General features: G+C 38.5%; 1 protein-coding gene across 1 annotated transcript in view; it reads left to right on the top strand.

The window, feature by feature from the left end:
- Nucleotides 1-14,831, top strand: part of grm8a (glutamate receptor, metabotropic 8a) — a 198,297-nt gene that overhangs the window by 171,318 nt on the left and 12,148 nt on the right. Inside the window, exon 8 of the mRNA XM_081363145.1 lies at nucleotides 1,680-2,615. Coding sequence (XP_081219271.1) covers nucleotides 1,680-2,615 — 936 coding nt within the window. The remainder of the gene's footprint in view (nucleotides 1-1,679; nucleotides 2,616-14,831) is intronic.

The raw sequence follows: 14,831 nt of genomic DNA, 5'->3' as shown, positions 1-14,831 counted from the left end.
TTCATCAAAATATTAAGATTATTTTTCTTACCCCATGGACAGATAATTTTGCTTATTTTAAGCAAACACTCACTTAATTTTGATTAATTCCCCCGGAAAACAAGACATAATATCTTATCTAATTTTATTATCTAGTAAATGCATCTTGCTTTAAGAATTTTTAGATATTTGGACTGGAAACCAGACAAAAATACTAAGTAAGAAAAACGTTTTTTTTGCAGTGTGCGGACACACACTTGCACATAAATCAGCGCTGCTCTGACGATTTTAGCCGTAAAAAGTGTATCAACTTAAAATCTACATGACATTTCTCACTAGCGATGTAACGATGGTACTGTTTTTGAAGCAGATAAACTTACAGTTTCACAGAACGTTCCTCTAAAGTTAGTTCCTGTTTGGATATTTTTTGGGAGCTAAATAATAACATTCTAGGAATGTTTCTTTTTATGTCTTTTTTTTTTTCAACCATAAAATAGGACGTATGAATATGTAAGAATAAACATGATGAACTGAGTGTATAGGGGAACGTTAGAATAACATTCTACACACCAAAAACTTTTGATTTCTGTTAAGAAAACTTTCCTGGCAAACCTTAAAAAAGAATGTTCTGAGAACCAAAAACTGATGTGATGAGATAAAAGAAATAAGAAGCATTTTAAGAACAAAAACTGGGGAAAAAATGCAACATCTGAACAATGTCTTGAGGTAACTGTAGTTTAAGCGGAATAATTGACTCTGGTCCATTGAATTATTAGAAATTTACATCGTGGCCACATTACAACCTCGGGTGTGCATTATTTTTTAATAATTCAATGGCCCGTCATCAGTCATTCCTTACTTAATAGATGTGTGCATTAAATATTGCCGTCAATCTCTGGGTTTGTCATGTTATTTATTTCATCTCAAAGGCCTCTGGCACAAGTTTGTCCCAAAATATATCTGTCATCAAAGTTGCGCCCGGGAGCCAAACTGCAGCTGCACTTAAAAGAGCAACGTTGGCTTCTTATTTTCCACAGCTTTCAGGCGCTACGGAATAATAAAATGAATTCTTCCTCACATATGACACAACCTACATTGGTGTGATGCATCTGTGTGGGTAATGAGACTTCTTTTGAATTTACAGTTTCTAATTCAACACTGCGCCTCTGCTCTTCGTCTTTGACAGGACTTTTTTTTTTAGTTATCCTTTGCATGTGGACTTTTTACTGTTTACAGTGTGTATGTGGGTCACATTAAAGGGCTCTGTTTACTCACTGAAACTACTAACAATTCAATACATACATTGCTGAAGCAGTTATATTCTTTACACTCAGATTTAAAAGATCGAGGGTGTGTAAAATTAAACTACAAGGGGTGTAACGATACCGTCATGTCACGATACTGAACTCACGATACGATATTATCGCAATACTCCAAGACATATGATAAAAGGGTAACAAAAAAAATGAACTGTTGATTAAAATGCTAAATTTGCTTTGACACTGTGGGTGTGAATGAACAGGCTTGGACTTGATTCTGAAGCTGAAAACAGAATTATTTATTACTCAATTAACACTCTAATGAGAGTTAGTAGACATGTAGGTGCAACGTTATTTACAGTCAACAGAATGTGTTAAAGGGACCATCAAAATAAAGCTCTGGTCTTCATCTTTGGACTTTTTTTCCTTGTCCTTTTCCAGGTGGACGGCATGCACTGGCGAACCGGCGACCCCACTCTTCCCATCTCGGTGTGTAGTGTGCCTTGCCAAATGGGTGAGAGGAAGAAGGTCGTGAAGGGAGTGCCGTGCTGTTGGCACTGCGAGCGATGCGAAGGCTACCACTTCCAGGCCAGCGAGTTCCTCTGCGAGCTCTGTCCGTATGAGCAGCGTCCGGACCGCAACCGCACCGGATGCATCCCGATCCCCATCATCAAACTCGAGTGGCACTCGGCGTGGGCCGCCGTGCCGGTGTTCGTTGCGGTTCTTGGCATCATGGCTACTAGTTTTGTGGTGGTTACCTTCGTCCGTTTCAACGACACTCCCATTGTCCGTGCATCTGGTCGAGAGATGAGTTACGTGTTGCTGACGGGCATTTTTTTGTGCTACGCCATCACTTTCTTGATGATCGCCACTCCGACTTTGGCCGTGTGCTCCTTCAGGCGCGTGTTCTTGGGTTTGGGAATGTGCTTCAGCTACGCGGCGCTGTTAACCAAAACCAACCGTATCCATCGCATCTTCGAACAAGGCAAGAAGTCGGTGGCGGCGCCACGCTTCATCAGCCCCGCTTCCCAGCTGGTCATCACCTTCAGCCTGATCTCCGTGCAGCTGCTCGGCGTGTTCGTGTGGTTCGCCGTCGACCCGCCGCACACGGTCGTGGACTACGGCGAGCAACGCACGTCCGACCCGGCGAAGGCCCGCGGGGTTCTCAAGTGCGACATCTCGGACCTGTCGCTCATCTGTTCGCTGGGCTACAGCATCCTTTTGATGGTCACATGCACTGTTTACGCCATCAAGACCCGCGGCGTGCCAGAGACCTTCAACGAGGCCAAGCCAATTGGATTTACTATGTACACTACCTGCATTATTTGGTTAGCTTTTATACCCATCTTCTTTGGCACCGCACAATCAGCAGAAAGGGTAAGTGAGAAATCTGTACCAAATCCTCAATGTCATTGCAAATAATTTCTTTTCATAGTGAATACATGTGCCCTGGTTGTTCTCACAGTTTTGGTAGGAACTGGCATGGATATTTGAGTACTCAAAAGTTACAGCAATGATAGATTATGCAAGTTTATATATATATATATATATTCCGAATTTTTGCTTTTAATTTTTTATTTTTTTTGGCATTTAAGAAGGGCTTCCCCAAAGTTACAGCAATGATCAATTATGCAAGTATTTTTTTAGATTTTTTTTAATTATTAAGAGTTTTTGCTGTTATTTTTTTATATTTTTTGTATTTAAGTTCGCTAATAGTCAACTAAATTAGTCGGTTAGTCGCAGAAAAAAAAATCCCACAATAAGTGGCGAAAGTCACGCAGTTTAATGTGTGTTTCTCTTTAGATGCGCATCCACCTTACTGTGACGATGAGAGTCAGCGTCGTCAACTTCATCTTTGCCACCAACATACAGTAGTTTATTAATAATTATCAAAATGTTCAGACAGACTCGTTTCAGATTTTTCACATTCATAATCATTACTTTTGCCGGTTTGCTGTGCCAAGCTTTATGCATGTGCTTGAGCACTTAATTTATTTTTGAAAGGTTTACTATTTCTCTGTAATTTAGAACAATTTTAGCAATGTTACGTATAATATTCTTTCTCAGCCCTGAAACGGAAACCATTTTCCGATTCTACCCCAGTATGAAACTTTTCTTTACGGCACTGTCTAGTTACTATATGCATCTGATTCTCCAGTGCTCCCGTTGGCATTAAGAAGAGGATGTGGTGTGAGACTGCGAATGTTTGTTTCTGTGTGTGTGAGCTATAGGTGGCTGTGGGCTACAGATAATAACATCGCCTGCTGGTTACCCTTTCACCTGAGCCAGCAGGCGATAGCCTCCAGAACATTTCACATGTTAAAAGGCTAACCTAAGGAAGCCGAGAGCAGGGTTTTACACACCCTCAGACTGATGGATATTAGCTTCAGGTGCTCTGTAGGAAACAGACAAATGGGTCAGAGGCGATCAGGTGGGTGGCAATATTGATCAGATGGTGTGCAACCCAAGAAGTATCTCTGAAATATATGAAAACTCTGGATAGCTTAGCCCTAAAAGAAAATTGAAATTCCAGTCCTGTTGCAATTGCAAATAAAAAAATCAAAACAAGCTTCCATAACCTCATGTTGTTCCAAACTTATACATGTATGCCATGTTTTTTGCATGTTTTTTGCATGTTACTATTGCACTGAAAAAAAACATGGCATACATGTATAAGTTTGGAACAACATGAGGTTATGAAAGCTTGTTTTGATTTTTTTATTTGCAATTGCATGTTATAAAGTCAGAATTGTGTGATATAAAGTTGTGATTGCGTGTTATAAAGTCAGAATTGTGAGATATAAACTCGCAATTCTGAGAATTGGAATTTATAACTCGCAATTGACATATTTTCTCAGAACTGTGATATAAACTCACAATTGCGTGTTATAAAGTCAGAATTGCGGACTTCCGGTTCCAGTTTGCATGGAGAAAGCTGCTCGCGAATCCTCCAATAATTTAACGAACAATATCGGTAATTAGACATTTAACCCTTAAAACTTGTTCAGTATTGAGTCAGCAATCAACTAGAACCCACAGCAATGCCAAAACTACCGGAAAAAAACGACAAACAAAATGAAGAGGCCGATGACCAGGGCAAGGCCGCGGGAAATACTACGGAGCCGAGGCGAATTGGCGCTACTGCAGGTGCAACCCCTCCTAGTAATCAAGACATTATGGATGCGATAACAGCTTTAAATGTTTCCTTTAGCCAAAGATTCGACACGTTCACGCAAACAGTTAATGAGCTACGAGCTACACTGACAGATATCGCAGAAAGAGTTACGACAATTGAAGAGGCTACTACGAATCAGGAAACTCGTCTCACTAGCATGGAAAAGCAGTGTGTGGAGCTTGTGGAAGAATGTAAGAAACTCAGGGATAAATGTAATGACCTTGAATCTCGCTCCAGACGCAATAATATTCGGCTGGTAGGAGTTGCAGAGAAGGAAGAAAACGGCAGACCTACCGAATTTATTGTGGAGTTACTTCCAAAAATTGCTGGGAGTGGAAAATTTCACCAAGCCTATCGTGATCGACCGGGCACACAGGGCGCTGCGCAGACTGAGGGACGACCGTCCAAGAGCGTTTGTCATCAGGATACATCATTTCCAAACGAAGAACTTAATAATTCACAGATCTGACGGCGGATGTGTTGAAACAGAGATATCGTTTTGGCGAAATCAAGAAGAAATGCAAGAATCTTGGCATCAAGTATGAATTTCGGTTCCCATCTACACTTATCGTCACCGCGAAGGAAGGCGAGACCAAAACTTCTGAATCACCTGAGGATGCTGAAAGCCTACTTGACTAGAGTCGTGGATAACTGGCCTGTGGACTAAAATGGAACGACCTTGACATTCTAAAGCAGACTTAAGCTAATTAAAATAAAGTCAGAATTGCGAGATCTGAACTCGTAATTGCGAGAAAAAAATTCAGAATTGTGAGATGTAAACTCAAAAAAAAAATAATAATTCTGTGGCGGAAACAAGCTTCCAGATGAGGTTGTGTAAACAATGACAGAAAATTAATTTTTGGATGAATTCATTGTGTTATTAAAAGTCATAGAAGTATAATAACTATGCAAACAAGTTATTCAGTGTGAATGCTAAAACTTTTGAGTTTGAGTTGCTTTCACTGTGGATCACGATAAAAGCTCATTACCACATTTCTCTTTAGTCACATTAGCCTCTCACTGTGACTGCTGAGCGGTGTGCTAGCCAAGAGAGACAATTATGGATATACCAATTATTCCTTACACTAACAAGCTTATTTATATTCTTATTTAACGCTAGAACTGTGGGATGGATGGCATTCTATTAACATAGACCCCCCCCCCAACCCATCACATTACTCAAGATAAGAAAGCAACGACATGAATCATTTGATAAGGAAACAAAGACATCTTATTGAAAAAAATGAGCCGTTCCCTTTGTCACGAATAACAAAACATGGCCTTGAGTCTATATTTATTGAACTGTCGTCTGATTGGCAACCACACCAAGCAAAAGGGCTTCATAATTGGTTTGTAATGAAAAAATGACTACGACTGAATTAATATCATTACAAAGCGTGAATGTCGTATCGATTTGCCACATTTGTGCAAAGAACCATAATAGAGTAGAGAAGTAGATAAAACTCCACCACCTGTAAAATATCCCTCCGTTATTAAAAATGTGCTTTGGTTAATGCTTCAAAAAATCAATTTGTGTGGATTTTCATTGTGGCGTCTATTACCTCCACTAGCATAAAGATATCAAGTGTGATACGATCTACACTCACTGCATTGGAGAATGGTATCACCGCCAAAAAACCAATATGTGCACTTTGACATTTCCAATGTAGAGACTCTGCAGAATCATAAAGAGTCAATAAAGTGTTGCATGAACAGCGGCCAGCGTGCTCACGACTCCTCGGGAAATCAATGCCTTCCAAAGGTGACTGGTTAAGATAATCACTCCACATATCTGTGGAATCAAATTACGGGTCTCGCATAAATCACTGACAGATCATTTTATTGGGTTTCGTTAAGTTCACCGAGTGACCCGATCTCCATTCGGGAGCCCCATGCGTTCCTCATATAATTGAAATGCATGGTAAACTGATTTAAGCTTGGGTTCTTTAGATTTTTTTTTAAGTCAAGGTTTGATGTAAGTCTCTGTAGAACAATATAAAGGCTGTTAGCCAAAATTTTGTTTTTTTCTTTGGCGTTTTTCCCCATTATACAATGCTATTTTTCTAATTATAAAAGATGTGTTGGAAGTTGGCTCTGCGTGCTGTAGAATCACATTACAGGGGCCGGTTTCACAAAGATAGACTTTGACTATGGCTTAGATATAGTAGATAGTCAGCCTTGAGATAGACATCTAAATCAGACCGTTGCACAAAGCACTGAAGACTCTAGGTGTGTTCAACATCGGCTGCGGCTGGATGTAACCGATCAGTGAGAGTAGCCGCGTACAGACGGGAAGGAGCTGCAAACGGAGACGTGAAGTCGGACACTTTCTGGTTCCCGTAGTGACCGCTCACGTGGTGTTTGCATACTTTACCACAGCTGAAGTGAAATAAATGCAATATTTGCCTAATAATGCACAGATGTTTCAGAGACATTTTCATTCATTCAATACTTTATGTACTGCTTCATACAGCGTCTGTTTGAACAAGAATAAAGGTCAACATAAGCTACTATCAATGAAGTGGAGTCTACTGCTGAGTCCCAATTCGCCTATTTATACTACGACCTAAAAGTATGTACTTTTTTTGTGATGAAAAAGTACATACTTTTGAGTGTGTAGCAAAAAAGTATGCACGTTCTGGGACATACTTCGATGACGTCATGCAACGTGAACTTGAACGTGGTTGCCTAGTTACGCACACCTCGACTGTTAACAAAACATTTAACATTTCATCATTCTTATATCCAATATAATTTTATTTAGCTACTATTCCCATCTTTTTTTCCACAATACATTTACAACGTGTTTACCAAATTGAGGAGTGAAGCAGGGCGTCGTCATAGATCAACCAAACGCAGGTCGTTTGTGAGGCGGCTGGTTCTGACGTTCATGTGCAAATGTGTGTAACGAAAGCTAGCGCTACTTATTTTCTGAGTTAAAATATTTAAAGTTTATAGTGTAACTATTGTTTAACGTATTTTATACTTAATCTTATACTTATGGATAATACTTAAAAATACCCCGATGAAAATGAACCATGCTTTTACTATAGTAAAAGTGTAGTAACCATGTTTCTTTTGATTGGACTGATAAAGTTAACATATGTACAGCCACAGTATTACTACAAATAAGTCAGACAGAAACATCAAAAGAAATACATAAAAAAGACACTTGCATGACACTGTACTAGAGCCTTTTTATTTATTGTTTTGTAGCCTGCAATGAGGCGCTCGGTATCTTCATCGGACCCTACAAGATAAACATGGTACTTTTTTGGCACAACATAAACCCATTAATATTACGAGACAATAAAATATAAGTTTAATTAGGGTTAAACATTTGAATTCTTACACTTAAAAACTGAGGGCGCATCTCCGTTGCTGCATCCGACTGCCAGGTTTACATCACCACCATCACCGCAAAGCTCCTACCTCCCGCACGCAATGGGTTGTGGGCAATATTAGCCATTAGAGTGTGCATTGATCTGCACTTCGAATTCTAACCGGAAATAGTAGACCATCCGGGTATCTTTGGAACACTCATTTCAACATGCTACGATTTGGGACGTACTAATTCTAGTTTCGCATACTATTTAGGACGGATAGTATGCGAATTGGGACTCAGCATACGTTTTTTAATCAGTTTTAAGTTGATAAACATGACACAATATAACATCGCAACTACATGAAAAGAGTGTTTACTGTTATAAAAAAAAACTGATTTGTGAGCTTTAGAGGAACTAAAGGGATTCGAATAAACATGAAACACACGTAATCGTTGTCATGCGGTGAATCCGGCCAATCATGGAACAGCTGTGTCGTCATCAGCCCTCGTGCAGCCGCTCTTGAGAAGCTGTGCTGGCTGAGTTCTCCGGCTACTCTCGAATCGCTCTCGCGGTACTTTGATGGCATACGTCACAGTCACGTGGCGTCGGCGCTGCATCAAGTCGGACAAAATTTCTAACCGGCATGCACTGCTTTAAGTCAGCCGCCGATCGGTCTGCGCAGAGCTGCATGAAGTCGAACAAGCCTATTGACTATCTTAAGTAGGACTACACTGCAATGCATTTTGGGTAAAATAAGACACTTTTCAACAAAAAAACATGGCGGATCGAGTAAGCACATTCAACCGCTCAGTGCAGTTTACCCCAGCGGAGAATATTTGTTGGAGGAGTGTAAAGTTACAAGGACATTTTACATGAGAAATTTAGCGGAGAATGTAGTAACAAGAAGAAAATGTTTAAATTATGAGCCATTTTCCCTTTTCTTTTGGCAGTTTGTAATGTAACTGATTGTTACTGCTGGTTGCCAAGGTAACAGAGTCTTAGACCTAAGTTAGCCTGGGGTCAGGTGTCTAATTTTTTGGTCTAAATTAAGTCAGTCTTTATTTTTGTGAAACAGTCTAACTTGCATTAGACTAGTCGATGAGCAAACTTTAGACTTGTCTAACACTATAGACCGCTCTAAAATAGCTTTGTGAAACCGGCCCCAGGTCTCATATAAACAACTGATAGATCGTTTTATTGGGTTTTAAATTCACCATGTTACCCGATCTCCATTCGGGATCCCTATTTAGAAATGCATTCCTCGTAATTGAAATGCATGCTAAATTGATTTAAGCTTGGGTTAAGTTTTGATGCGAGTCTCTGTAGAACAATATAATGGCTGTTAACCAACATTTACATTATTACCAGTCATGAAGATACTATTTTTCCCCCTGTTATACAGTGTTGTTTTTGTAATTGTAAAAAAATTGTTGAAAGTTGGCTCCGCATATTGTAGTGTTAGGGGGTAACAGTTTAGGACCCAAGGACCAGATGTTTGAAAGAAGACCCGGAGTCAGAATTATAATAAATTGAAGAAAAGATTTACTGAAGATAGTTTGCAGTTTCATCAGCAGAAGTTCAGCTTCAAGACTCACACGGGAGTTTGTAGGCCGCCCTGTTTACAGTTACAAAGATCACAGCAGTTATACCCTGCACCAAGGTCTAAGCTACGTCCTTGCTTCAGGTTAAATGATTCTCATTGGCTAAGAAATAGATAAACAGTAATTTTCCACACATATACAGATAGACGGAAGCATATCTGTATCGATTATGCGGCTGACACGCGGACCCTGAAGTTAGGCACGTCGTGACCTTCCAGGTCTCAGATCTGCATTGCTGGCCGCCAACATGTCCCGAACAATAACTCAGTCAATCTCCAATAATGCCAGTGGTTCCTTAACCTGTAACCTAGAAGACTAACACACACTCCGACACACAGCTTTTCCAAGGTTGGATTTGGCTAGGCTCTAACTATAAAAAGGAGAGTCCTCTCAAAACATCAAGATAATGCGTTCTTTCTCTAAAGGAGAGGACACTTTAGTATAACTGGAAAGTAAGGCTTCAACAAAGAAATGGTCCCTTAAACTATTGGCTTCAATGACCCTTGTATGTTTTAACACATTGAAGATATTTCTCAAACACAAAGCAAGTCCCTATTTCATTTCCAGGAGCCGGGCTAAATGAGCAAGCACCGTTACTGCATTTAGATATCAAATACAGACATTAGAGAATACGTGAAAAGAACATTTCAGTAATCTCACTGGTAACTTTATAACAAAGTAAAATCTCCAGAGAAGTCATTCAACTCATTTGATATTTAGAAGGAAAAATATTGATTAATACCTTGATTGTAATCACTCATTTCAGTTTATTCCAATCCACCCCCTTCAGTAGAATCATATTACAGGTCTCATATAAATCGTTGGCAGATTAAGTTCACTGTGTGACCCGATCTCCATTCGGGAGCCCCATGCATTCCTCAAATAATTGAAATGAATGGTAAATTGACTTAAGCTTGGGCTGTTTAGATTTTTTTTGAGGCAAGTTTTGAGTCTTTGTAGAACTATGCAATGGCTGTTAGCCAAAATGTATGGAAATGTGTTTTTTCCCGGCTTTTTTTGTTGTAATTGTAAGTGATTTGGCTCAGTGAGTAAATGCACGTTTCAAGCGGATCAGTGGGTGAAATACATTGATATGCACAGTCATATTACAACATGATCTGAAACGTGGCAAAGTTCTTAGTAACTGCACTCCTGTTATGATAATCCTCTCGTGGGCGTAAGCATATTCTCGCTGGAGCGTGAAATATTGTACTATTTTTCAGTGATGAATGATGTTATGAAGATTTAAGTTTGCATAAGGAATGTTATGACTGAAATAACACAATCAGCCTGCGCTCCCTGAGCAGTAATTTCAATTACTCTATCCGAGACACCATACCTAAACCGGATCTTTATGTGACATTTAGATGTTTTTGTTTCACTTTAGTGTCTTTAATTCCTTGAAGGCCAGCTTTGTTCACGATTAGTTCTGCCTCCTTTGTTCCTCAGGGTGTTTTGAATCAAAGACCAAGTGTTTGGTGGTGTTTTCTTTTTGAAAAAAAAAAAAAAAAAACTAGTTTCCACTACAATCTTTGAAACTATTTTCCATATTTGTCATTTTGGGGACCTTAGAAATAATGTTCTGCTATTTAGATCCTGTAAAAAGAATCTACACCTCATTTGATCTTTATAAATGTGCTAGCTAAGGCTGTTGCTTCTTATTTGTAATGTATCATATCTGTTCTAGACACACATATCACGCTATTTCTCCTCCTGTGTAGGATCGTGCTGTGCAGCGAAAGCCGTATTACCTCAGATTAGATAAGCTTTAGTTACATTTGCTCTGCTAATATCATAATACATGAAGGTGAACCTGCCACAAAAAAGCACTGGTCATAATGAAGTCTTCTCAGCGGATGATGTTCCTGCCCAGCACTGTAAAAAATGATCAAAGACTGTAAAAATGCTACAGTGAAAAACTTAATTGGTTAACAGAAAGTTTCCTTACTATATACGGTAAACTGTGATAGATCTAACGGTACATTTAATGTAATTTTACTGTTAAATACCGTTAAATTTACAGTTTTTGGGAGTGAAAAAGAACAAGTCATTATATAATTTACAGTTAAAAAACATTCAATTCACACAATTCCCTGCGTGACACTTGAAATAACCATATTTTTCTTAGTTTTTTTCTAATCAGTTATGACATTATAGGGTTTTATGTTACATTTAATGTTGTTAAATTAATGTTTATTGCATTTTTTTTAATTTCACGTGTTACCATGATGGTGTTTAGTGTGTGTGTGTGAATGACACTGTGCAGCTTCTATATATTAGTATTAATTTTCTTGTAAAGCTGCTTGTGATGAGCTTTTAGTTCATCATGTGATTTTCATCTCCACTGTGATTGGAGATTGTCAGTGTATAACTATGATACAAAATAGTTATAAACGATATAGCCATGACTCTCACCAGAGAGAAGGCACTGTACAAAAGAGGAATGGGTAGAATAGCTCAAGGTAGAGTCACAACTGCAAACAATAAGCCAGGGATCAGGTCAGCTACAGTCATACCATCTCTCTCGTTTGAAAAGCGATTGGTTCTGCTTGTTTGAATGGTTTCTTTATTTCTTTCACTTGCTTTTTCTTCACAGCCCAGTCTCACACTGAGAAACAAGTCACTATATGTTCTCCAGTACACTACGACAATGTCTCTCAGTGGCCATTTTAGTGTGTGTGTGTGTGTGTGTGTGTGTGTGTGTGTGTGTGTGTGTGTGTGTGTGTGTGTGTGTGTGTGTGTGTGTGTGTGTGTGTGTGTGTGTGTGTGTGCGCATGTGTGTGTGTGTGTGTGTGTGTGTGTGTGTGTGTGTATGTGTGTGTGTATAAAAACTTAGTTTATATACAGTAGTCAACATTTGAAGTGGATCAAAAGTTCGACAATTACCGGTATTGTTTAAAATTCATGTCTAACTTTGATGAAAGGTTCTGATCCACTTCAAATGTTGACTACTGTATATATATAACTTTTTTTTTTGTTAATTTTGTTCACATTGAAAATTGTTCATGTTAGACAAAAATGCATTTAATTTGTTTGATTGTGGCTGCATAATGTAGTTTCACTATGCATAAGGCGTATGTGTTAAAAGTCATACATTTATGCAGACATTACTATGATGTATTGCATGATAACGCAGGTCCACGTCTGTGTAGACATTTCACTTTGCGTTGGTATATGATGAGCAAATGAAAAAAAAAATCTTGGATTAATTTCCAAGTGAAACAGAATTTTCGACAAGACATCTATAATTAATTTGATCATTAATTTGCACAGGAAAGCATTGCTAAAGTGATGTTTCTGTTGAGCTATCTCACACACAGGGTCTTCATATTACACATTGAAACACATTGATTTTTTTTATAGTGTTCAATTAGCCAAATGAATCTGTTTATCGAACAGGAAGAATGACACTAAGCCACTGAGCGCTGGTGCGGTGATTTCTACGCTTGTAATCCATTAAAGATGGAGTCGGTGTTGAAGAGCCGAGAAATGTCTGACAGCACGGCTGGACAGCTGTCATTTATACACAGAGCTGATGGGATTTTCTTTGGATATTGTGTCACTCACAAATGCCTTCCTCATTCAGACATGCCCTCTGACATTTTTTTAAGCAGATTTTGAAAATACCTGTATATTATTTAGAGTTATAGGTTCAAAGTTTGGGGTCGGAAATAATTTTGCACACTTCTGCACACAAAGGCTGCATTTATTTGATCAAAAAATATAGTAAAAATGGCAATATTGTGAAATATTATTGCAATTGCATTATTACTCCAGTCTTCAGTGTCACATGATCCTTCAAAAATCATTCTGATATGATGTTTTATTGTGTTGTGTCTATTCATGACACAGTCCTAAATTTATACTGGGAACTACTAAATTAATTAAAACGATTTTTTTTTCTCCTTCGTAATCTAATTGGATTTTTTATTTATTTTGGTCTTCGGGCAGCGAATTATGCAATCAAACATTCCTTCATGTATTTCCTCTTTCCGTCTCGCTGTTTTATGTCAGACACGTACAATCTGATGAACAACAAATTCGAGTTGTGCTCATGTTTGACAGTCAAATTTGAGGGGCAGATGTGTAGAGACTGAGAGCAAATATCTGAGCCTGACCTGTACCTAGCAGTCAGTGTTTCTAGGTTTAACATCTGTAGTTAGTTAGTGCACTGGCATATGTGTGGCTAATCCTGCTTTGATTAACTGTCGTGCAACTGTGTGCCGTGTGATTGGGTGAACAGATGGATGTCAGTCTCGCTTCCATCACTCTGATAACACACATGAACAGGAACATCAGCTACCGCTAGCCTAAGTCCAACGCTGTCCGACTTCTAAAGATGCACTGACACTCAATGAGATTAATCAGTCGATGTTAAAAGTCACCATGAAATCAAAATTCTTGTTTATTCATGGAATATTGCAGTGTATTATCTGTATCTGGTGTCATGCACCTAATAAAGACAAAATAGACAAATAAACTTTATTACTTTTACTTATTTTATATGCAAAGGTGTAGCCTATGTAAATATTATATCAAAACAATGGCATTAAGTGATTAATAACTTATTATTGTTTAAAATCATCAAGCAAATGTGTAAGACAAACTAATAAAATAACAACAAAAGACAAGAAAATAAAACTTTTTTTAAAAGTAGGCTTTTTATAAATGATTTATCCGAGCACATCATTATTATTTTTAATTCATGTTCCATCTTGAAGCAGAATAACTTCCCCTCCCTCTTGCAGTGACATCATCTCTTCTCTGATGATGTGGGCGGGGCTAAACCTGTCACTCACATGACATCAGCCAATAGCAAACCACAACCATCCAATCAATTCCCCACAGACAAAATTAAGCCCCGCCCACATCTGTTCTTGTTCCAGAATCCGTTTTGCTCGATATACTGCGCAATAGGGAAGAAAAGACTAGCGCAACTTCCATTTCATGCTGACTTTAACAATTCATTGTCATTTTCATTCATCTCGACTAAAAGTTAACGCAGAATACTTAAGCGTATGTAGCTGATATTGCCTAATACACTCTCTTGATCTTATTTTTTTACTTGCAGAATAGTCTGTTTCACTAAGTCAAATGAGTCGTGAACAATTTCATGTTGATTTAAAAGTTTTAAGTGGTTCTTTGAAGTTAATTTCTTCAGACAAAGATTCGCAAACAATTTAGAGAGCTTTTCCACTCTGATGCATGTTGGAGTTATTCTCTCAAATATGATTTAATTGAGCGCTGGTTTCAAGCCTCTAGTTGAGCTTTAGTGACCTAACGATTTCTTATAAACAGCTTCCTGTTTTAATTCATTCAAAGAAAGAAATCTCACACACTTTTTTATGGTGACCAACAGATGTTGTCTCAGCACCGGTGTGTTTTTTTCATGCTGGTTTTAAAGTATGCATCCATTAAAGCTGCTGAGGAAAGAAAGAGGAAACATTGACTATTCAGCTGTTTCTTATGCAAAAATAGTTGTTGTACCTGT

This window comes from Scardinius erythrophthalmus, assembly GCF_964197995.2.
Source record: "Scardinius erythrophthalmus genome assembly, chromosome: 4".
Lineage (NCBI taxonomy): Eukaryota > Metazoa > Chordata > Actinopteri > Cypriniformes > Leuciscidae > Scardinius > Scardinius erythrophthalmus.
The sequence above is the reverse complement of the archived record's forward strand: the minus strand, read 5'-3'. Positions and strand labels throughout refer to the sequence as shown.